Below are 23,494 nucleotides of genomic sequence, written 5' to 3' on the forward strand. Positions count from 1 at the left end.
AAGATAATGTGTTTAAACTGGTTGACAATTTAAAGAGAAATTTGTTATGATATCTTCATTTCCGTAGGGCTGGGGAGCAGAATATCACCGGCAGGATGTGACCAGTACCCCTTGTTGGATTGAGATTCACCTTCATGGGCCTCTTCAGTGGCTGGATAAAGTCCTTACTCAGATGGGCTCCCCTCTTAACCCCATATCTTCTGTTTCATAGTGCAGAAGTATTCTTTTCAATTACATTATTAGTGGACTTGTTTTAATTTTAGAGAAACTTTCAGTACAGATACTGTGAGCTTACATGGAAAACAGATATTACAGCTTATTTTTTTCTACATAATTGTGACCAATACATTTGTATTTTGTGATGAATCTACATTTGTTTGTATTCATGTTCCCATGATGAACTCTCAAAGGTGTTGTGAAAGATGCAGAGTATTGTGCCCCAGGTCAGAAGTTTGCATTGATGCTAAACTGGAACATGCTTTTGCTTTCTCGTCTCAACAGTTTTTTGTTAGTTCAGTATATAAAAAGAATCACATGGTGAAACATGAAATAGGGTATAATGAAAACTAAGTCTTTCCTCCCACTGTGTATGTTCCCGAAACTGCTTTTATCACCGTTTTTGTCCCACCAGCTTTAAAAAAGTACGGTTCATTGTTTTGCAAAAGCAAAAGATAGGGGCTTAAAAAGAACTAGAAGAACACAGTGTTTGATTTGAAGGAACACTGTGCGCGTCTCAACAGGCAGTGCTCACTGAAAGCAGAGTGATAGTTTTCTAGATGACATCGTAAATTTACCTTTAATATAGCTAAATGTTTGTCAGTGTAATGTAACTTTATGCTATATACCTTTTGTAAAACATTTCCTTTTTAAAAATAATATTGCAAATAACTGATCTCCAGTATATGTCATTTACTCATAATGTGTCATAAGTACTACTTTATAGCCAGTGACAGTGCATGCATGGCCTCGTTCAGCTGTGTTTGCTGCTTTTGGCCAATGTTGCAAGAACTCTGATTTTTACATGCATTAATCTTTTGTTTTGCACTTTGATGGGTGGCAGTTCTTAGTGTAATCTTTGGTAAAACACACTCAAGTGACTTGGACTTAGATGCTTAGCCTTACTTCTGTGGTTACCCCTTTTGTATTAATAAACACTGCAACTTTTAGACTACAGTTGTAGGATGTTAGGCTTTTTCTTTTTTTTTTTTTTTTAATTTTCTTTTTATTTTCAACCTAGGTTATAAGACTGTTATTCTGTAGCTCCAACTTCAGGTGCCTTTTTAATTCTCTGTGATTTTATGGGTGTTATTAATGCTGGAAAATCACACACTTAATTCCATTGCTCTTCTATCAGCTCATGTGGGGACCTGTGCACTCTAGCCATGGGAACCCTTCAACATGGACCTCAAGTATGAGGCTTCTGATCAGGTGCTCACATGAATCAGCAGTGAGTGTTGGCATAGCTGATTTTTAGAATATTCACGTAACAGATTGTAGACGGTTCTCTCATCATCAGTACTGTGTCAGCTTCCATTTTTTAGTACCTGTTGGATGCTAGACTCCCAAAGTACAATCTTCAAAGAGGAAAAACATGAAAACTCTAAAATGTTAAACAAAAGCTTGTAACACTTCTTCTAGGAGCTGTTAAATGGACAGTTAGTATGGCAAGAGAATGAAGACATCGTTTTGGGAAAAAAGATGACCTGATTTACCCAACTCAAGAAGTTTTGTTTTCTGGTGCCTTTTGAAAGTGTATGGAGCCATGTTGTCCTTCTGTTTAAACTGTTAGTTTGGTTTGACTTTCTACTTTTACTATTTCTGCTTTTATGGAAAAAAAGTACATCTTTTAAGGAAAGGATTATATGCTCTCTTTTGTCTCCTGTGCCATTATTTATTGTTTTTCTAAGTGCAGCGCATGGGTGGTTGGCGTTTTTTTCAGTTGAAGAGCCCTTTGTGTCCCAGCTCAGCACCATTCTTGCTGGGTGACAGGACCACTTTGTGACAGTAACCTGAGCCTTAGCACAAGTGTCACAAGACATGCATCCTCAGTCTCCCAGAGCAGTGGCAGCCACATTGGAGAGCCATTTGCTTTGTGTTCTCATCATTCTCTCACCTGTCAGGTGCATGGCACAATCTTTGGAACAAATTTGTGGGAAAAAAATGATTCAAGTTGAATGACAGATACATGTAAACAACTTCAGCAGGTTCCCGTGGTAAACTAGGAGAATCTGTTGCATAGTTTTACTGATGTTTTCAAGTGAGAGCTAATTAAACATTATTTTTATTTGTAACCATAATGTCACAGCTTTTGGAGTTAGCAGGATTTTGTGTGACTGGCCTCATGAAGGACGGTGTTGAAGCTGTTAGCTCTCAAGAGTTTCATGGAAAAGGATAGACTTTCTGTAGTTATTCAAAGTTGTCAGCCCCACACCTGTGGATTTTAAATGAAAAGTCTATTTACTCCAGCTGCTTTACAGTCACTAAGAATGCCCATGTGTCTGTGAATGGGAAGTTGCACTTGATAGGGAAAAAAAAAGTGAAAACCTGGCAAAGAGCATTTGTGAAAATTACAGGTGGCTTTTTTTGTTGTTGTTATTTAGATTTATTTGTCCAAAAGTCACAGTGACAGGAGGGAGGAGAGGCAGACAGAGAGGCGTTCCACCCGTTGGCTCACTCCCTGACTGCCTAGAACAGCTGGGGCTTGACCAGGCCAAAGTTAGGGACCAGGAACTCGTGCGTCTCTCACCTGGGGAGCAGGTCCCAGGTGCGTGGGCCATCATCTGCTGCTTCCCAGGCACATTAGCAGGAAGGTGCATTGGAAGCAGAGTACCTGGGACTGGAACCAGGCACTTTGATCAGAGATGTAGGCATCCCAAGTAGCAGCTTAACCTGTGCCACAGCACCTACTCCAAGAAAATCACAGTTTTTATTTAATCTACAGGGTGGTTGATAGTCAAGTTTATGAAAACATCAGCACTACAATAATCACTATTTACACAAGTATATACCAACTGAAAAGACCGAATATGGAAATAACAGAGTTACAACCAATTTGGTAAATACAGAAAGCAAAGTAGAATCAAATTAATCTTAGTGATGAATTAAAGCAACAGGAAAATATTAATCGCATAAAAGCAGGATATAAAAGGTGCATTTGACGGTCATCTGTACATAATGGAATGTTAAGGCCTGGTTGTTATTGCCTGGGTAAAATTATGGAATGTAAACTAGTAGTCATGTTATTAATCTACTGAGACTAACATTATTTTAGAGACATTTTAAGGAAAACAATGTCAGATGTAAGCATCAATATGAATCATTGTTCACATTTTACTGCTGCTGTGTAAGACAACTGTGGTAATAGAATTGGCTGGGTTCCTGAGGTGAAATCTGGAGTACTTCTACTAACTCGGTAATTCAGCGGGCCGCACCCAGTAATACAGAAAGACACAGCCATTTTACCCTTTTTGTAACTTTTGAAAGCAAGACACCCTTTTGGGAGGTAGAGTAATCGTTAAGTATTCAGGTCTGAAACCTGCTGTCAAGATGAGAACCCAGGCCTGTGTTACAAACCTTTGGTATAACCCAAGGGGGACCCAGGGAGCAGTTCCCTGCCCTGTAATAGTTCTCTGTTGGAGGAGAACGTTTACACAGAAAATGAAATCACACTGGCGGAGAAACTCCAGAACCTGTGCTAGTGCCTCCTACAGCACTGTGCTTGGGTTACAGAGAGCATCTGATATACCAGTGCAGTGGCATTTCTTGATGCTTTTTCTCATCATTTGCTTAATAGTACTTAGGATGATTATTACCTTCCCACTTAAAACACAGTAATATCCTTCTTCCCAAGGAAAACAGAATCTTGATAAATTATTAGTGAATTCAGCTTCCAGTAAAGACTTCCATTTTGGACCCGCTAACTTTTAACAGGGTCAGAGCCCTTCCTTGTCTTATTAGTTAAATCCTCACGTAATCTCCCAAGTATGAATATGAACATGTGTCCTGTTATGCCCATCAGCTAGACAAGCAAGTATCATTTAAGGTAGTAGGGACCTGTTGGTATTAGACGTGCGTGATGATTCTTATGGAAGGAGTTTTCCTAAATGGTGATTGATGGGTGGTCTTAGCATAAGCCAGGACAGCTTTTTGGAGGTTTGATGGATGCCTGTTCCCCAGGGCAAGCAGCATGTTTCTCATTGATAACAGGTGAGAGTCTCAGGAATTTCCTTAGCATGAAGGAGGCATGTATGAACACTGAGAATCAAGACATTTCTTCTCCACAAAGATGCCAAACAGAAACCTCTGCAGTTCTGTGGAATTCAGTGGAACGCAGCTCCATGGGTGCTGGTTACAGGAGTAACCGTGTTTATCAAGCCTGCCACATTGGATCGCTTGTTTGCCAGAGGACTGCTGTCCTGTAAACTAAGTGACATCCTACAGTTGGGTGGTTCACCAAAACCAGTGGAAGTGAGTTCACGCTCTGACGGGTGTGTTGTTTTGTAAATGAGAAAATGTATGCTATGCTATTTGCCAGGAGCAGCTGATGTAACACAAGTGATGAGTTACTTTGTTCAAAAGATCCAGTTATAGACCGGGATGGATTGGTCATTCATGGCAGCGTGAGAAAGGTTTGTGTCATTCTTGTCTAAATAACTCACTTCCTAAAATTCTTAGAATCGTCATAAGCCATTGTACAATACGAATTTACTTGAAGTTACCTTTAAACGTTTGGAATTTTGTGTACAGGTAGTTTTTCCCCTTCATGAATGAATAGTGTCTTCTTGATTACTAGCAGGTGTGAGCTGTAACAAAACTCCAGTGAGGCCAAAGAATCCCAAATCCTTGTAACAGAAATCTTTTAGCGCCAGGTTTCTGCCTTTTATTACTGCTGGAGATGACACTGCTTTGATTTGTTCCTAAAATAACTCTAGGGACTCTGGAAGGGGCTGGTTCAGCAAGTGATTTCCTTTCTAACCTGTGTGGTTGAAGTTGCATTTGCAATCACTGAAATCGGGTAAGATTGTCAGGAAAATGGGATGAATGTATGCAACAGCTGACTTTCTCCTAGAAAGGTGTTTCACATGCAGATGATAGAGACCAAACCGACGGCTGCGCTGCAGGTCTGCTTCTCATTTGTACTTGTCCGTTTCTGTTGATATTGACAAAATGAAATTCTAGCAACTTGCTTCGACTGTTCTTTTTGATACTTACAAACGTGTACTAGGTTTTACTGTATTGTGCTTTTCAAAGCCATAACTCTTAAAAAATTTGTTTTTGCAATTGTTTGCTAATACTTTATTTTAATAAACCTCAAAACCTGCCTAATGTGTCTTTTTTTTATTTTGGTACTGCGTTTTGACTTAACATTTCATTGTGCAAGAGGGATGAGATGGTCTGTTGCTGTTACCTATTTGTGCGCTAGTAATAAAAAATGAATATACCACGTCTTCCGCCCTGCATCGGGGTCCTGGGTCTCACAGCTGTGTGCCCAAGGGAAGCTGCTGCATCTCTCTGTGCCTCAGTTTCCTCATTTGTAAAAATACAGATCTGCTGTCTAGGATTTTGGGTAAAATTCATGAAGTAATAGAAATAAAGTTCCTAGAAGAGTGCCGGGCATATATGCACTCATATTTTTGGATAAGTAACGTTTCTGTTGATTTTTTTTGATTCATAGTAATTATTGATGCTGCTTGACCTTGCTAGAGCAACAGTTGATGGTCCAATAGGTGAATCAGCTGTATTTTTTCTTTTTTTCCCCCCTCCTTTTTTTTTTTAATTTATTTGACAGAGTTAGTGAGAGAGACAGGTCTTCCTTCCGTTGGTTCACCCCCCGCAAATGGCCTCTAGGGCCGGAGCTACGTTAGTCCGAAGCCAAGAGCCAGGTGCTTCCTCCTGGTCTCCCATGCGGGTGCAGGAGCCCAAGCACCTGGGCCATCCTTCATTGCCTTCCCGGGCCACAGCAGAGAGCTGGACTGGAAGAGGGGCAACTGGAACAGAACCCGGCACCCATGGGACGTCGGCGCCACAGGTGGAGGATTAACCAAGTGAGTCACGGTTCCAGCACCTCTACTTTTGAAAAACTTTAAATCACAGACTAGCTGTTGATCATCGCCATCAGTTATTGCCACCCTCTGTGTCGTGTGTACAAAAAGTGCCAACGCAGTCTGATTAGGAAAGGTGAAAATCCACCTGCTCTGGGCAGAGTAGTAGTGAAACGCAAACTCAATATTTAGCCCCTGAAAATAAATGGAGATTCTCTTCCTAGAAGAGTCTTCCTCAGAGGATTGAATTTCTGCAAATTCGTTGCTGCTTTGGTCTTTTTATTTGAAAATCACTTAGTAAGATGTTTTGTAGAAACTTCACTGGTGTTTGACAGGCATTTTTGTTTTTAAAATACTTGACCTCGCAAAAGTTCACTGAAAAGGTGGTACCTTCTCTCAGATTTAAGATAGTTTTTAAGTTACTGTGGCCAAAACAGTTCAGGTGCTGTAGGAGTAATGGCTGATTCTGTTGTATGTTACAGCAGTTTGATGCTGGTCATATTTGATGAGCATTTATAAGAAGGCTGTTGGCAGACAGTGCTTTTGAGAAACTAGAACTCTGCATAGTATATTTGGTTGAAAGAGGAAGCATTTCTAAGAGCTGCCCCCATTTACCATTTTAAATACCATGCTTTTTGTTTTTGAATTGGTAAGTCTTTAATAAGCTTTTTGTAAAAAATTTTTTTGTTCTTTTGGTGTAAATCACTTTTTTGGGGGTTGTATTTTAAAGAAAGGGGAGTGATCATGTGGAGAAAATATAAATAGTGTTGGCCGTTTGCTTAAGCATGTGCGTTGTGAAATGTGTTGGATTGGAAGAGGCTTCAGTCTGTAATTAAGACTTATTTAATATCTGTATCGTATCAGGTCAGTGTGTGAATGACTCCCTTCGAAGGGCCCTTCCTCAGCAGTTGATTGGTATTTGGAGGTAGATTTTTTTTTTTTAAGACTTAGTTATTTGAAAGGCAAGAATTACAGAGAGGCAGAGGCAGATCTTCCATCTGCTGCTTCTCTCCCCAAAGGCCCTCAATGGCCAGAGCTGGGCTGATACAAAACCAGGAGCCGGGAGCTTCTCCTGGGTCTCCCATGTGGGTGCAGGGACCCAATTGAGTCATCTTCTACTGCTTTCCCAGGCCGTATCAGAGAATCGGATCGGAAATGGAGAAGCAGGGTGTGGAACTGGAGCCCATATGGGATGCCGGCCCTGCAGACGGCGGCTTTTACCTACTACTACACAGCGCCACCCCCTTGAAAGGCAAATCATCTTTCTGCTTGTTCACTCCCCAAATGGCTGTAAAAGCTAAGGCTGGGCCAGGCTGAAGCCAGGAGCAAGGAACTCAAGTACTTAAGAGGTCAACTTTGTTACTCCCCAGGTGCAACTCAACTCACTACCACAGGGAGCGGCCTCTGGAGGTCAATTTTGAAAAGCTCCTCTACTGTGCCTTACCCCTTCCTTTTCATCACGCAATTAATTTCGCCTGCTGTCTGATGTTCAGTAGACTCATATCCGAGATGAATGCTGAGGATTTTAACAGCACAGAAAGTTAGGAGCAGAAACTGCAACCCATAGCTAACCACTGAATGTCTGCCTGTGTGCCACTGGAACCTGTTCCGCTGGTAACTCCTGCCGTCCTCTGCCGTCCTTGACAAGGATGAGCTGCTCTGGATGGAGCTCTAGCCCCTGGTTTTCGGAGAAACTGGTTTTGTTGCAAAATACTTCTTAAATTCTGCGTACTCAAAAAAGCTTTTCTCTGCTCATAGCATTTATCACCGTTCAGCATGCGCCATGTGTTTTCTTTACGCTGTTGATTGACGGTCTCGTCTCCTGGGAATGTGAGCTCTGCATAGACACACCTGTGCTGTCACTGCTGGTGTAGCTCTGCAGTGTAAGCCTGCCCTCTCCTGTCTATGGAGTGCTCGGTGCTGAAGCAAGAAGAGATTAAACAAAAACCAAAAGCTGGGATTCACCTTGTGCACACTGTAATAAGTCAGTTCTTAGCTGCATCGGTTCTAGATCAGCACTGTGTTAGTTATCTTGATTACACTGCTTAGAAGAAAGGGGGTGGCCGGCGCTGTAGCACAGCAGGTAAAGCCGAAGCCTGCAGTGCTGGCATTGTATATGGGTGCCGGGCTGGGTCTTGACTGCTCCCCCTCTAATCAGCTCTGCTGTGGCCCAGCAAAGCAGCAGAAGGCCCAAGTCCTTGGGCCCCTGCGCCCGCGTGGGAGACCCAGAGGACGCTCTTGGCTCCCAGCTTCAGATCAGTGCAGCTCCGGCCGTTGCAGTCATTTGGGAACTGAACTGGCAGATGGAGGACCTTTCTTTCCTTATCTCCCTCTGCCTCTCTAACTGCCTTTCAAATAAATAAATAAATCTTAAATTAAAAAGGGGAAACAGCATATTAGAGCACTTGCGTCTGTTTCAGTTTGAACTTTGGGTCGTTTGCCCTAAAGGGAACAGGCTCCTGGGATTGTTGATCTGAGAAGCTACACAATTATCATTCGCATTGGAGCTTTACCCTGTTGACATTCAATGTTTTCCCAGAGAGCAAAAAGGGCATGACTTTCGTGACCTATTTGACAGGTGAAAAGAACAGAAAGGTGTAGTCTCTATTTCAGAGCTCAGAGTTAGGACGCTGAGTGCCGCGTAGTTGGAGTTCAGCGCCCTGGATCAGACTCTGGGGCCCTTCCCAGTGGTTGTAGATGAGGATCAGGCCTTTGAGAAACAGGAGGAGGCTCAAAGCACGTGACCCATGTTTTGTACTTGATACTAAAAGTTGAATTTGTTTTAGAGTGTGTGGGTGTTGTAGGGGCAGGAAGTTAGCACTCAGAAAACACAGGAGCCTGGAGGGCTTTGACAGGTTTGGGCTACTTTGTTGTTTTCCTTCAGAGGCATGATAGCGTTAATAGTAAGCGTTCCCCGATCGCCTTTTCTCTACATAAAAGTCTGTGAAATGAGGCCGGCGCCGTGGCTCAATAGGCTAATCCTCCACCTTGCGGCGCCGGCACACCGGGTTCTAGTCCCGGTTGGGGCGCCGGATTCTGTCCCGGTTGCCCCTCTTCCAGGCCAGCTCTCTGCTATGGCCAGGGAGTGCAGTGGAGGATGGCCCAGGTGCTTGGGCCCTGCACCCCATGGGAGACCAGGAAAAGCACCTGGATCCTGGCTCCTGCCATCGGATCAGCGCGGCGCGCCGGCTGCAGCGGCGGCCATTGGAGGGTGAACCAACGGCAAAAGGAAGACCTTTCTCTCTCTGTCTCTCTCTCTCACTGTCCACTCTGCCTGTCAAAAAAAAAAAAAAAAAAAAAAAGTCTGTGAAATGAGGTTTGCATCAACTTGTTGAGACTGAGTTAGTGATGGCGGTGCAGGTAAAGATGCTGAATGCAACCTGGCTAGGGATGCAAGTGCAGAACGATGTTCGCACGAGAAGGTTCTGTCATGACCTGATACACTCTGGGGTTGCCGATACCCCTTCTGGCCCTCTTTAGTTAGGGACACTTAGACCCAGTCGCATACTACTTCTCCCAGCCTCCCTTTGTGCTGCCCCATAGGATATGAGCAGAAGTGGTGTGTGCCACTTCTCTGTTACACCCTGAAGAGGAGTGTTGTACCACCTTTCTTCCTTCCTAAGATGTATTTATTTATTTGAAAGAGTTACACAGAGAGAGGGAGAAGACAGAGATCTTCTACCCACTGACTCATTCCCCAGATGGCCACCGTGGCCAGGGCTGGGCCAGGAGCCGGGAGCTTCTTCCCAGTCTCCTACCTGGTGCAGGGGCCCAAGGACCTGCGTCATCCTCCGCTGCCTTCACAGGTGCATTAGCAGGGATCTGGATGGGAAGTGGAGCATCTGGGTCTCGAACTGGCACCCATCTAGGACACAGGCTGTGGCCGTGGCCTTGTCCACTAGGCTACAACGCCAGCCTGGCGAGATGCTCTCAACGTTCCCCTTCTGGAAGGCTGAATGCAGACATGATGACAGGAACTAGAGAAGCTAGTGCTACTCCTGGAAGGTTCCTGTTAGGAGCTTAGAGGCAGGATTTCTTTGGTACAGTTTAAAGTGATTGGTTCAGCTACTTTTCCCAATTCTTGAATGGTGCTCAGGACAACTCAGGCTTTTTTTTTTTTTTTTTTTTGACAGAGTGGACAGCGAGAGAGAGAGAGAGAGACAGAAGGGTCTTCCTTTGCCGTTGGTTCACCCTCCAATGGCCGCTGCGTCCAGCACGCTGTGGCCGGCGCACCGCGCTGATCCAATGGCAGGAGCCAGGTGCTTCTCCTGGTCTCCCATGGGGTGCAGGGCCCAAGCACTTGGGCCATCCTCCACTGCACTCCCGGGCCACAGCAGAGAGCTGGCCTGGAAGAGGGGCAACCGGGACAGAATCCGGTGCCCCGACTGGGACTAGAACCCGGTGTGCCGGCGCCGCGAGGCGGAGGATTAGCCTAGTGAGCCGCGGCACCGGCGACAACTCAAGCTTTAAGGTATTCACAGTTTCTGTCCTCAAGGAAAGGAGCCGTAAGTGTTAAAGTTCCTACCTGGTTAGGTTTAATGGGTCCTGTCTTGCAGGGTGGAGAAACAGGAACACAGAAGGAGACTAAAACAGAGGCTCTGCTCCTCGGTTGCTGTTTTTTTCTGGCTCCAAACAACTGCATTGGGTTTTTGTTCAGCTAATACCAGGCTGAGGATAAACAACAACTCATTCTCTCACGGGTCTTCATGCTGGTTGGTGCAGAGTATAAATAGTGTGTTCACTGCCAAGTTCTAAGGAGAAAAAAATGAGCAGGAAGCGAAGTTGGGGGCTGGGAAAGAACTGCGATGTCAGATCCAGTGGCCGGGGAGGGTCTCGCTGAGAACAGCGGGGAGAGACCAGGAGGTGGGCGTGGGAAGTAGCAACTTCAGCTCAGCAAGCAGGGGAATGGGTCTGCTGAGATGTGTGTGTGCCTGCGGGAAAGGAGCACTTCAGGCAGAAATGGCTGCAGGTACGAACTTTGTTTTGTGCAAGTACGAAGTGGTAGAGGCTAACAACTTGCTGGATTCCCTCACCAACCGAACCGGCCACTTGGAGGACCACTCAGTAAGGGAGAGGTCAGCTCAGTCATTTCAACTGATAGAAGTTTAAGGTGGAAAATTCGAGAGACGAGTCCAAAAAAGAATGCCCAGGCAATTTTACCCTAGCCTTCAGTTTTGTTGTGCCGCTCTGTTTCATTTAACAAATACTTACCGAGTGCCTGTCTCGTGTTTGCAATATGTCGGGCCTTGGGCAAATGTCCGCAAACAAGAGGCCTGTCGCCGACCGGACAGCTTACAGGTTAGCAGTGAGCAGAGACCAGCAGCCACCAGGGAGGCCGTCCTGCACAGCTGTGGGCAGCATGAGCAGGACTAGGACACGTCCTTGCTGAGGAAGGGAGATGTTGTAGCTGAGACCTCAAGAATGGGAAAGAATTACCCAGAAGGAGGAGGGGCCTTGGGGACTGAAAAGCTGCTGTGACCAGAGGGGTGTGAGGAGACGAGGCTGGGGTGGGAAGGGGTCCTGGGCCTCAGGCCAAGGTTAGGCTTTTGGGTTTTTTTGTCCCCAGAGCAGGGAGAAGCCATTCCAAGTGTGAAGCTGGGGCCTGCGGTTACTGAATGTGTTGACTGGGGAGAGGCGATAGTGGATGCAGGGGCTCGGGTGCGGGGGTGCTGGTTTGGGGTGGAGGGGGCCTGGTGGACCAGAGAGGTGTGCAGGAAGTGGTGGCGGTGCATCTGGGGAGATGGGATGAGTTCGCTTTGGGCATCCGTGTGCCGGAGGAACTTAGGTGTCGTGCTGAAGAGAAAACCAAGCTTCTTTCCCTTGTGTGTCTTCACTGTGATGGAGTCACCACACCAGCTAAGTTAACGGTGCAATGTGTTCACTGGTACGTTCTAGAGAAAAAAACGCAGGAAAGGGAGACAACCGGAGGGCGGCCGGAAAGGGAATTAGAAGGATGATCTCATTTAGACAGAAGGATGATGAGTTTTGGACTTGGTGAGGTTGAGGTTTCCTATGAGATCTCCAAATGACGGCATTGGGGGGTGCAGGGTGGTGTGGAGGGGTCACTGGAAAAGCAACGGAAGCCACGCAAGCTGAAGAGGTAGCTTAGGGGGCAAGTGCAGGGTGAGGAGCCACAGCACAGCTGCCCTGCAGCTCGGCAACTGGCAGGGAAGCGGCCGGCAGTTTCACCACAGCACACGTTTGCACAGGGCTGCGGGCCGAGGTAGCTGTGCTGGCACTGCCACGAGCCCTTCCTGGATGGCATTCCGGTTGATGCTGCTGATAGCTCTCATTCAGGAGCTGCGCTACCTATCAGGCCTGAGCCTAACAGCTTACCTACGCAGTCCCCTGAGTGTTGAGAATCCTATGAAGCAGGTCCTGTTCCCACCCATTTTACAGATGAGCAAACTAAGGCCAGCAGAAATTCAGAAATGTGACCCAGGTGGAGTGGATGATCCAGCTCAGGTGCCCTGGCTGTGGGACTCAGGCTCTCGCTCACACTGCTGCCTCACTGGTTGCTAGCAGCTGCACCGACCGTCCTCCCCCCTTCAGAAACCTCTTTTCCTTAAAGCCTCTTGCTGGCTCCTAGCGGCGGCTTACAGCAGAGGAGCTCGAACACCTATGACATGGCTCCATTCCTGTTGGTAGCCTTGCCATGCGCAGCTCTGCAAAGGTGGCTCCAAGACATCTTGGGATTGGTGGGATGACAAAGGGCAGGAGGACATGGTGCCCTAACAAAACACCGTAGGCCGGGTGGCTTAAACACAGAGATTTTTTTCCCACAGTTCTGGGAGCTGGAAGTCCACGATGGAGATTCTGGCTGATTAGCTTTCTGGTAAGGGCCCTCTTCCTGGTTTGCAGATTGTCATCTCACTGTATCCTCACAAGGCCTTGTCTTGGTGTGTGCATGGAGAGCACGTGAAGCAGCTAGCTCTCCAGGGGCTCACCTGTAGCAATTCATATAACCTTAATTTCTTACTCTACACACAGCCATTCTGAGGTTAGGGCTTCAACACAGGGGTTTTGGGAGGACACATGCATTCATTCAGTGGATAACATTGCCCAAATGTCCAGTCATCACATTGGAGTCACCACATTGGAGTTCTGCATATCAGTAGAGGGCAGCCGTGAACTTGGCCATGTCCCTACAGCTCGGGGAAAATTGGATTGCGCCCAGCACGACAAAGAACTCGTTACTGCCCAGCTAGTCCAGCACTGTCCTAGCAAAGGCAATGCGGTTACTTGGGTTCAGAGTGCTGGCAAGCAGAACTCTTACTGACTTCTGGATGCCAACTTCATGCAGTATTTATTCCAGAAACATCTATTTAAAGGGGCCCTGTAGAGCCATCAGAGAGCTGCTTTTCAAGTTGTGTCCACCTTTGCAGTTTGTGGTTTTAACCCCTTGATGCCTACACCAATCGTCGGGGATTCTGGGAGCCTCCTGGGTCACTCTGGCCATAGCTGATGGTGGCTCAGTACAGGTGTCTTCTACTCCAGTCGGCCTCTCATGTTCTCTGAGAAGGGACCAACCCTTGCATTTGTTTGTGGCCACAGAAGACAGTGGACCTTCGAGTGCATCCAGTGGGGTCAGCTTCATCACCAGTGCTCCCCAAGCTTGCAGCTCAGGTTATGATAATAGCTAACATTCGGGCACTCCCTTTGTGCAAGCATTGTGCCAGCATGTTAACGATTACACTGTTTAACACACAACCCGGTGGAGCTAAGTAGTGTAATTCACATTTCAGAGATGGGAAAACAGGCTCCGACCTGGGAAGGGATTTGCATGAGACCACACAGCCAGTGAGCGAAGGAGCTGGGACTTCACACCAGACAGCTGGGCACCCTCCAGTGCTGGGCTTCTGCACACGTGCATACTGCCTTCCTATCTGCCTCTGGGAACGGGTGGTAGAGGAATCCTCTGCACAGCAACCGTGTCCTACCCCTACAACCGCCAGGCCACGGCTGAAGGAAGTTAGGTGTGCCAGCCAGGGACTCTGCCGTTTCTCACGTCTATCCCCATCTCGTTCTTTGTGCAATCAAGGTGCATGCAGATCGGCTGGGTTACCCTGAGTAGACTGCAGAGGGTCAGCTCCTTTCCCAAAGGCCAAGCCATCATGTGGGGGCTGATCACAGCGCTGGCCCCCAGGGTCTTGCCTGGCCCCTGCCCCTTTTCATGGCTGCGTGGGGTGGGAGCTGGCGGGGCAGAGGGGAGGGGAGTGTTGGGACTGGTTAGGGAGAAGTGGGGAGCCTGGGCAGTCTCTTCAGCCACAGGAGTGTTCAGTGGCCTGTGTGGCCAGGGGCAGGAGTCCTTAGCTTTCTACCCATTCCCGAAGCCTAAGTGAGCTCCTGTGATTCGGGACGACTGGGTTAGGCCGCCGAATGCATTCAGTGGAACCTTCTCTAACCTCCAGTGCCCCCATGAGCCAGGTAACTCCAGAAACTATTGTAAACTCCCATGAAACAGACTCCCTAGAATTAGGTCAACCCTGCAAATGGTCAAGCTTATCACAAACCTTTCTAGACCCTCTCCAGTTCATTGAAATACCTGCCACCGCTGCCACCCCCAACCCGAGCTGGATTTAGTCATCCATTCCCTTCCTGCAGAGTTCCCCAGGGCTGCCTGGCGGAGAGCCCTCCCCCACCACGTTTCTGACCATCAGCCCTAACTTCACCAGGTGGTTCTGGCCAGGAATGGCTCTGGGAGCCAAGGGGAGGCCTCCAGCTGGAAGCAATGCCGTGCAGAGCCAGGGTCAGGCAGCAGGTTTCCAGACAGCCCTGCAGAAACTTCCCAGGGCAAGCGACTGCCCGACGTGGAAGCCTGGAGGGGAGAAGCACCGCGAGACTGACCTGGGCGCCTGGGCCGCGCGTGGGTCTTGTCCTGCTCCGGCTGCCAGCCCTTACGCCCGTTCCGAAGCGGCGCAGCAAATGACCAGAGCGTGGTCGGCACCAGGGCGAATTCGGTGAGCTTTTATTGTGGAAACCTCACCCCCGGAGAAGGGGCACGAGAATCCCCAACCGCAGCCCCACAGGGGACACCGACCGCTTCTCCCCAGTGCCTGCAGAGGGAACTGGGCTCCTGGCTCCGGGCGGGACCCGTTGAAACACCGCGTCCCATCATTTCCCCAGGGCGGGCGCAGCCGCCGAGGGCCATCTTTCTACTCGCTCAGATCCCGGTGGGGTCCTCACTGCCGAGGAGCGAGTAGCCGCGGGGAAACGGCCAGGAGGTCAGGGAGTCGCGACAGGTAGCTCCGGGCCAGTCGCGCGCTCGTCGCGCCTGCCCCTTCCGTGTGCGAAGTGAGTTAAGTCAGCGGGCGGCCAGCAAGGCTCCTGCGCTCGGGCAGTCGCGCCGTCCTCCGGGTTGGCTCCCCGACTGGACCTGGGGTGTAAAGACCCAGCCCGGGAATCGCAGACAACGACCCTCCAGGAACTTGGAACCCGGCCCTGCGCAGCCTCTGGGAGCCTCGGTGCCCCGGCCGCTCCAGGTCGCAAAGGGTCTTTGGGTCTGGGCGCAGCGTTCCCGGAGGCAGCGACCCCTGGCGTCGAGCCCTTTCTGCCCGGCTCGGGCTCGGCGAGGACAGATCACCGGGCCGCCGCTACACCGGCCGCGTCTTCCAGGGCGCGCGGGCGTCGCGCAGCGAGCGGTCGTGGGGCAGCGCGGCGAAGGCCGAGTGGCGCAGCTGGCAGCCGATGAAGAGGACGACGAGCGCCACGGAGAGCAGCAGCAGGAAGAAGAGCAGCAGGTAGGTGGGCAGGTCGGGCTTGGTGGCCGTGCCGTCCCGCATACCGCGCGCCGTGGCCAGCTCCAGCGGCAAAGCGCCCTCTGCCTTGACCGTGGCTCCCAGGGCCAGCGCGCCGCCCACCGCCGCCTCGGGGCTGCCCGTGGCGTTGAACAGGTCGCCGTACATGGCCCGCGGCTCCCGCCTCACTTCGCCTCGCGCAGCCCGGTGCCTGCCAGCGCTTCCATGGCGCTCCCCTCCCACCCGGCTGCGCGCCACTGACCGGAGTCGCTCGCTACCTTGGGAGCAGCGGGGCCGCAGAGTCCTGGGGACGCGTCCGCTCGCTCGCTCGCTCGCTCTCTCGCCTCAGTGTTCAGCCGCCTTCCCCGCGGGGCGGCGGACCCCAGCGCTCAGAACTGGACAGTTCCGGGTCGGCACCCCTCGGGCTTTGCGTTTCTTGCCAGCGCCCCCAGGACCGTGGGCCAGAGTCAGCGGGTCGCCTCGCGGTCTCCCGGCCGCTCTTTCAGCTCGGACCCCAGGTCCGGGCTCGAGGAGCCTGGGGGCGCGGCAGCGGGAGGTGGCCCCTGCTTGGCGCCGGGACGCAGAGCGCACCGAGCGCGGGTGGTCCGGAGCCCGGAGCCCGCCGCCCGCCGCGTCCGCCGGCGCAGCCCTGCAGCCTCGGGTCCTGCCGACAGTCCCGGCGCGCGGCGAGCCAGTCCTGAGCCGCGCGGCGGCTGCCTCGGGTCTGAGCGGGAGGAGGCAGAGCTCCCAGCTGCCGGGCGGCTCTGAGCGCGCTCGGGGCCCGGCGGAGGAGGCGGGGGGGGGGGGGGGGGGCGCTGACCCGGGAGCCGCTGCGAACCAGTGAGGGCGCGAGAGGGCGGCCTCGCGCCGCTCGCCGACGCCGGCACCCAGGACGCGCAGGGCGTCCCAGAAAGGCTGCCCGGCAGAGGCACCGCTGCAGATCCCTGAACTCCAGCCGAGGCGCACCGCGGGGCTCAGTGAGCACCGGCGCCTGCTTCCTTCTCCAGCACGGCCGGGTTGGCTCCAAGTCCCCGCTGGTTGCCGGGTAGCGCTGGGCCGCAGGTACGCGGCGCGAGCTCACTTGCGCAGCAAACCCCGCTGTTAATGCTTGGACGCAGAGGGCACATGGTGCTGGGGGTGACCACCTACGCTGGGCAGCCCCGTCAAGCCTGGCGGCGGTGCACAGCCAGTGGAACTGAGGGGTGAGGGTGCGTGGGCAGCGTGTGCTTTTCCGGGAGTCCAGTCTCCTCACTTCCTGTGAAGCCGCCGAAGCCCCCGGTGCAGGTGCAGAATGGAACCCCTGGCCTGGGCCGCCCCAGCCCGTGCCCTGGACTCTGCAGAGTCAGGACGGGGAGGCCTGCAAGGAGTCCAGGGAACAACACAGCGGACACCGGCACCCCTGGCCCTCCTCCCAGCGCTGTCGCCCGGTCTCTTGTCTCAGACCCTCCCAGGGTCCTCCCACGTTCACACCTGCGTCCCTGTCCACCTATTGTCCGCTGCCGTCCAGGACTGAGTCCCTGGGGAGACTCTGGGGGCACTGGCTGAGGGAACTGTGGAGAGAGGAGGCAGGCTGGGCGTGCCAGGCTGGCCTTCGCCAGAGCTCCTTCCCACACCAGCTGCTCAGCCCAGCAGGGACCCTCTGGGAGGTGTTTGCTGACTTTGAAATCGTAGTCCCAGGTCCTGAGGTGCAGAAATACTCAGAGGCCTCCCTCGGGGTTTTCCACTTTGGCTCGAGCACAGGCCTTGGGGAGCCTGACTGCGTGAGCAGGAGGCTGGGGGCAGGACCCAACGCTGAGACCCATCCCAGAGGAGCCCAGCGTGTCCACAGGCGCAGGCCCCTGGCCTCCCGGGCCTGCCTGCCTGCTTAGGCACACATGTGGGTTTCAGCTGGGGAAGCCAGCTCAGAGGGGCGGGGTTAGCACAGGGCGGCCCCATAGGCGGTGGCGGCAGCAGCAATGGCAGTGGCCACTCAGCAAGGGGCGTGCACCCTCTCTCTGAAGATCTGACCTAATTCAGACAGCGCTTTTCTCGGTCAGCAGGCTCCTCAAGGACCCTGTGAAACCAGAACAGGCCTCCCCGGCACTGTCAGCCAGGGGGAGGGCTTTCACTCTGGTAGGGGCCCTGCTGTGGGTAACTGCTCAGTCCGGCCGGGGCTTGGATGCTGGGCTGGGCTCTCTCGGGCTTGGCCTGGCGTTTCCTGGGGTCTGTCTGGGCTGTACCGCGGCCTGCATGCCCCACTTCATGGCACCATGCAAGATTCCCGGCAGTGGCTTGGAGGAGCTGGGGCTCAAAGCTGGGCCCCGGGACTGCAGAGTCCATGCGGCAGGGCAGTTCCAGCAGCTACTGGCCATAGCCCCCTTCTCCTTGCCAAGCCCTGGGGAGTGCTTTGTCCCAGCAGCTGGTGAGAGGTGCTGCAGTCACCTCCATTTTCCCAAGAGGAAGCAGAACTCCAGCAGTGAGGTCACTTGCCAGGGGGCGGGGGGCACAGCTGGGTGGGTGCCCCCTGGTGCACACCCCCTCGGTCTCACGGAGGCGCTGGCCTGCCTGCCCTTTCTGGTGGCCCTTCGGTCCTCGAGTGCAGCGGCCACTGTTTCTTTGCTGAAAGATGTGCAGAGCCTGGTGGGGCAGTCACGTGCCCTGCACTGCCCCGGGCAGGAAATGAAGCAAGGCTGGCACTGAGTAAATGTAGCCACGAAGTTGACACAGCTTTTTATACACCCGCGTGACCTGCCATTAAGGGAGCTTTGTGTACCCATACATTTACATCTTCAGGAGAGATTATGAAAGGGGGCTCGGAGGTCGGCTTTGACAGGCAGGGGTCACAGGGCTGGGGCCCCGCAGTGACCTCGTTCTCATTACGTAGTTGTCATCTCCCGTGGCACATGCGCCTTCCGCGCTGCCCGTCTGTGGCGAGGATGGGGGAGGCGCAGGCCTCTTTCCTGCCACCGCAGACCCATTTGGAAGCTGTCTAATGGAAACTTGGGATCTAGGGGGCATCGGAGCCCCAGGGTTTTGCAAGCTGTGCCACACACCGGCCTGTGGCGCTTGGTGAAGCTATTTCTGTTCCTTCCACGTGTGTGCGGGGAGGTTGGGATTCGAGCACCTAGCAACTCGGATTGGCTAGGGGTAAAGGTCAGGGGCAAAGAGCCGGGGTCTGAGGGCTGGGGTTCATTGCTGCTGGAGTGGGAAGTCCATGTGGACCCCAGGGTGGGATCAGCCTGCGGAACGAGTGCGGCCGCTGACCCTGCTCAAGGAACTGTCCTCCACTGGCCACCGGCACCCACCGGCACATGCTTTTTTTTTTTTTTTTTAACAACAGATGGCTTTGACAATCATAGAGATTGGTCATCTAAGGTTACATTTTAGGATGGTTGCTTTAGGAACTAAATGCAAGGGAACTTTAAAACGTTCGTGGAAAATAGAATCAAAACATGTTTTTTTCTTGCAAAAAAATTTGAAATCCACACACAGGTTTCCTAACATGCATTTTCCATGAACACTTTCACAAGTAGCCCAAGCTCGTCTGTTTCAGGTTCTGGAGTGAGGCGGGTTTCCAGAGAGAAGACCCCAGGAGGCTTGGAGAACGCTGACACCAGGGTTTGCCAGGTGGCTGTAGTTTGGTCAGGGGAGTTTGGCGATGGGAGAAGGGCCAAGGGCGGAGCTTGCAAAAACCTCAATTCCCGGTCCCAGAAAGGATGTCTCTGGCTCTGCGCTCTGGTCCTGCCAGCCCGCAGGTCTCTGGTGGGGTGGGATGGGGTCCCTGCGCAGCAGCAGAAGAGGGTGCCGACCTGGCCCTGGGCCTGTGGGCTCTGACTGTGCTGGTGGTTGGCTGTGGGGTGCGTGTTTGGGACCAGGTCTCCCCACTCCCTGCTTGCTGCCTCAGCGTCTTTCTCTTTGATCCCGCTGACACACGACCTTGCCTGCCTCTCTGGTTCCTTTAACTGTGGCCTCCAGCCAGGTGGGTCGCAGTGACCGCAGGCTTCTGGGCTGCTGTGGCTGACCGTGGACTGGCTGTTGGCCCTGATGGTTACCTCGTCTTCTCCAGGAAGGACAGAGGTGGGCACAGTGCTGAGGTTGTGGCCCTGCTGCCGCCAGGCCCATCCGGGCGTTTGCGGGGAGTCGTCGGTGGGCTCTCTGCATGTTGAGGGCCAGACCACTGCTCTGGCTGAGACCTGGGGACAGAACCACACGTGACCCAAGGAGCAGGGGGCTTGTTCTGTGGGATCAGTGGACAGGCTCAGTCCGGCCTTACATCCCTGTACTTTGGCAGGAGTGCCTGGCCCAGGAGGCTGTAACTACGAGGGGTGTGGGAGCCAGAGGGAGACCTCCGACCCCTCCCCCCTCCAAGAATGGAGCTGGACAGCAAGGCAGGGAGCGGGTGTGTGGAGTCAGGTAAGAGGCCCCAACCCGGGTGTGGCAGCCATGGGAGAGCTGCTTCAGGGAACGGATGAGAGACACCAGGAGGGGTTTGCTTGTGTTCCAGGCTTGCATTGATTAAAACTGGCTGGGGTGCAGAAGTCCTCTAGGTGGTGCCTGGATAGGCATGAAACCAAACCACGTGCTGACAATGTTTCTTTCTTTGTAGCTATTTTAAAATTTATTTTATTTATTTTAAAGGCAGAGAGAGAGAGGGCAAAAATGCCTTCTACCACAAATGCCCACCAGGCCAAAGCCAGGGGCCTGGGACTCCATACAAATCTCCCACATGAGCAGTAGGGGCCCAAGTACCTGAGCCATCCCCTGCTGCCTCCCAGGGTGCGTGCATCAGCAGGAAGCTGGGATTGGGAGTGAGCCTAGGATGCAGGCATCTCAAGCAGTGTCTTTTTTTTCTCTCTCTCTCTTAAGATTGTTTATTTTAGAGGCAGGGTTAGAGTGAGGGAGCGACAGAGAGGTCTTCCATCCACTGGTTCACTCCCTAAATGGCTGCAACAGCCAGAGTTGGATCAATCCAAAGCCAGAAGCCTGGAGCTTCAGCCACATCTGCCCCATGAGTGCAGGGGTCCAGCCTCTTAGGCCATCTGCCACTGCCTTTCCAGGCCATTAGTAGGGAGCTGGATCAGAAGTGGAGCAGCTGGGACACAAACAGGTGCCCATATGGGATGCAGGTCTTAACCTACTAAGCCACAGCTCTGGGCCCCCTAGCAGTATCTTAACGACTGCCCCAAACACCAGCCCCAACAGAGTCTTTTAATTATGCTGATCATGGCGAGAGTGTATGTTTTATTATGGGGCTGTGTCAGTTTGGGTTCTCCAAGAAGCATCCGTGCAGTGGGTTGATTTGTATCTGTGATGGGCCAGAGGTGCAGGAGCAAGGGGCTATTGGAGAGCCTGTGATGGAGAGGAGACTAGGAAGAGGGGTGCAGTGAGAGCCCCAACAGAAACCACCCAAACCAGGCCCCGGGGATCCTAAGCAAGTGCTGCCTGCTCATAGTCCCCACCGGGCTCACTGTGCGCAGGGTGGCGGTGCTGAGCCTGCTGGCCAAGCCAAGGCCTTTCCACTGTGGAGGCTGGGGCTGGTGGCCCTTCACAGAGCGTGTTGAGTCCCGGAAGAAGGGGCAGGTGTGAGGGATTGAAGGCCCAGCAAGACACCTTTCTTCACAGCCTCCCACCCAGCCCTGGGCCCCAGGTAACCTCCCTGCTGCCCAGGTAGCCCCATGTGTCTCTGCTTGTCCTGACTGTGCCCAGGCTGTGGGGGATGCCCTCTTCTTGGGGTGCCCTCTCGGCCTGGGCTGAGGTCTGAGCCCAGGGTGGTGGCCTGACCACCTTGTGGTCAGCTGTGTGAGGCCCACGTGTGCTCCGCCTGTGGTCCCTCGCCCGACCCTGCCTCCCTCCTTGTCCTCCGCATTTCTCCTGGAACTGCCATGCCTGCGCCCTGAGCCCAGTGCTAGGTGCTGGCTGTCCTTTGCTTGCCCTGTGGCCCATCCTCAGAGAGGGAGCCAGGGTGAGGGGCCTATAGCTCGGACGCCTTGAGGGTCTGCTCTCAGAACCAGACCGAGACCGCAGGATGTAGCTTTGAAGTGAGTATTTATTTAGAATGATAATGAATGGACAATTTAAAACAGCTGACCAAGATCCCGAATAGGGAACAAAGCAGGACTGCAGGTTGGCTTGTGACCACACAGCCCAGCAGGGAGGGCTCCCGGGCCCACTCTGGAGCTGGGGGCGGGGAGCCTTTCACCCCACCCCTGGCTGGGGCGTGGCAGCTGCTCCAGTGACACCATGTGGGTCAGCAAGATGGCTTAGGCGTGGGGTCACTGCCGTGCCAGGCCTCTGGGTGAAGCTGTGGGGAGCTGAGACCAGGCCGGGGCAGAGGCCGGGAGGCCGGGGCTGTGGGCTGCAGAATCTGCCCCTGCGCCGCAGCCAGAGGCCTGGCTCTGCAGGAAAGGATCCCCTGCCCCCCCCCCCCCCCCCCCCCGCCGAAGACCGGGCTGGGCCCTGTGCCTCTGTGGGCCCAGGCAGCCGGCTACCCTCATTCTGGGTGTGTCTTCGTGGGCACAGCCACGCGCATGCGGGCTGGGAGAGGGGGCAGCTCCCTTTCTTCCTGCCTGTGCCCTGCCCCACACCCCGAAAACACAGGGCAGGACCCCCATTCTGGACCAGAAAGACAGACAAAAATCAGGTTTTACAAAACTCTGCAGCACGTTCCTTCAGGATTTGCAGTTAGCTTTTCATTTTCTCCCAAATGTTAAAAACGAAACAAAACAAAACAAACAACATCTGAGTTTTCCTCCCACGAACTACAGCCTAGCCCTGTATTCCTGGGTGCCAGGGCCATAACAGCCATGAATTTAAACTATTTAGGAAGAATCATAGCGTCCATAGTGAATATGTACAGACTTTCCCCCCTGTTACATTCCCTGTTCCTCTGTATTAACTCTTACAGAATGATGTGCGCAGAGCAATTCAGCTGGGTTAGCGAGGCGACTTCAAGTATGCAGGGAAGTGTACACGGCTCAGCTGCAGACACCAAACCAGCTGTATCGTTTCATACAGGAAACTTGGATGTCCGTGAATTTGGTATCCACAGGGGGTCCCGGAATCGCCCCCCACAGTCGCTGAGGGGTCTCAGTTCTGTTGTGCGGCTGAGGCCGGCCCACTCTGCGGCCTGTCCCCCAGATCAAACACTCCCCCCTCCCCGCCACTGTCTGGGGACAGCCTTGGCTGCTGCTACTTTTTTTTTTTTTTAAGATTTTATTTATTTGTTTGAGAGGTAGAGTTACACACAGAGAGAAGGAGAGACAGAGAGAAAGGTCCTCCATCCTTCCATCTGCTGGTTCACTCTTCACTCCCCAAATGACCACAAAGGTCACAGCCCGGGCTTCTTCCCTGGTGCCTCCTGCCTGTGCCCTGGGCAGTGCCATCTTCCCACAGAGGAGTGGCGGGGGCGGGGCTGGTGCTCACAGACCAGGCAGAGGCCGCCGAGGCCCCCTCACTCCAGACACAGCCCCTGGGCCGTCGGGACTCGAGCAAGATGATCCCATTTGCTCTGCCAGCCCTCGTGCTGGTGTGTGTGTGGGGGGGGGGGGGGGCAGGGGCAGCTGTGCTCCTGGCCTGCTGAGCCACGTGAGGAGGTGTGATTATTTAAAATAGTTTCAAGTGACAGAACTGAAGCTGTCCTTTAAGTGGCATTTGAAAACCTAAATTGGAAAGGACACTGGCACTGCCATTTGCGAGGCAATAGCAGCTCCGTGTGCTCCTCCTCTCCTCTCGGGCTCC

At 52.6% G+C, this 23,494-nt stretch overlaps 2 protein-coding genes across 7 annotated transcripts in view; one reads left to right on the forward strand and one right to left on the reverse strand.

The window, feature by feature from the left end:
* SMAD5 (SMAD family member 5) overlaps positions 1 to 5,321 on the forward strand; it is a 59,790-nt gene extending 54,469 nt beyond the window's left edge. For all 6 annotated transcript variants that reach the window (XM_051843411.2, XM_008255047.4, XM_051843413.2 and 3 more), the window contains one exon: positions 68 to 5,321. In XM_051843411.2, coding sequence (XP_051699371.1) covers positions 68 to 211 — 144 coding nt within the window. In that variant the 3' untranslated portion in view covers positions 212 to 5,321. The remainder of the gene's footprint in view (positions 1 to 67) is intronic.
* A 9,671-nt stretch (positions 5,322 to 14,992) lies between these two features.
* SMIM32 (small integral membrane protein 32) lies at positions 14,993 to 16,556 on the reverse strand. The gene has a single exon (XM_051843414.2). The coding sequence runs from the start codon at positions 15,944 to 15,946 to the stop codon at positions 15,635 to 15,637; it is 312 nt and encodes a 103-aa protein (XP_051699374.1). The 5' UTR covers positions 15,947 to 16,556; the 3' UTR covers positions 14,993 to 15,634.
* Between the last annotated feature and the right edge of the window lie 6,938 nt (positions 16,557 to 23,494).

Source organism: Oryctolagus cuniculus, chromosome 6 (genome assembly GCF_964237555.1).
Source record: "Oryctolagus cuniculus chromosome 6, mOryCun1.1, whole genome shotgun sequence".
Classification (NCBI taxonomy): Eukaryota; Metazoa; Chordata; class Mammalia; order Lagomorpha; family Leporidae; genus Oryctolagus; species Oryctolagus cuniculus.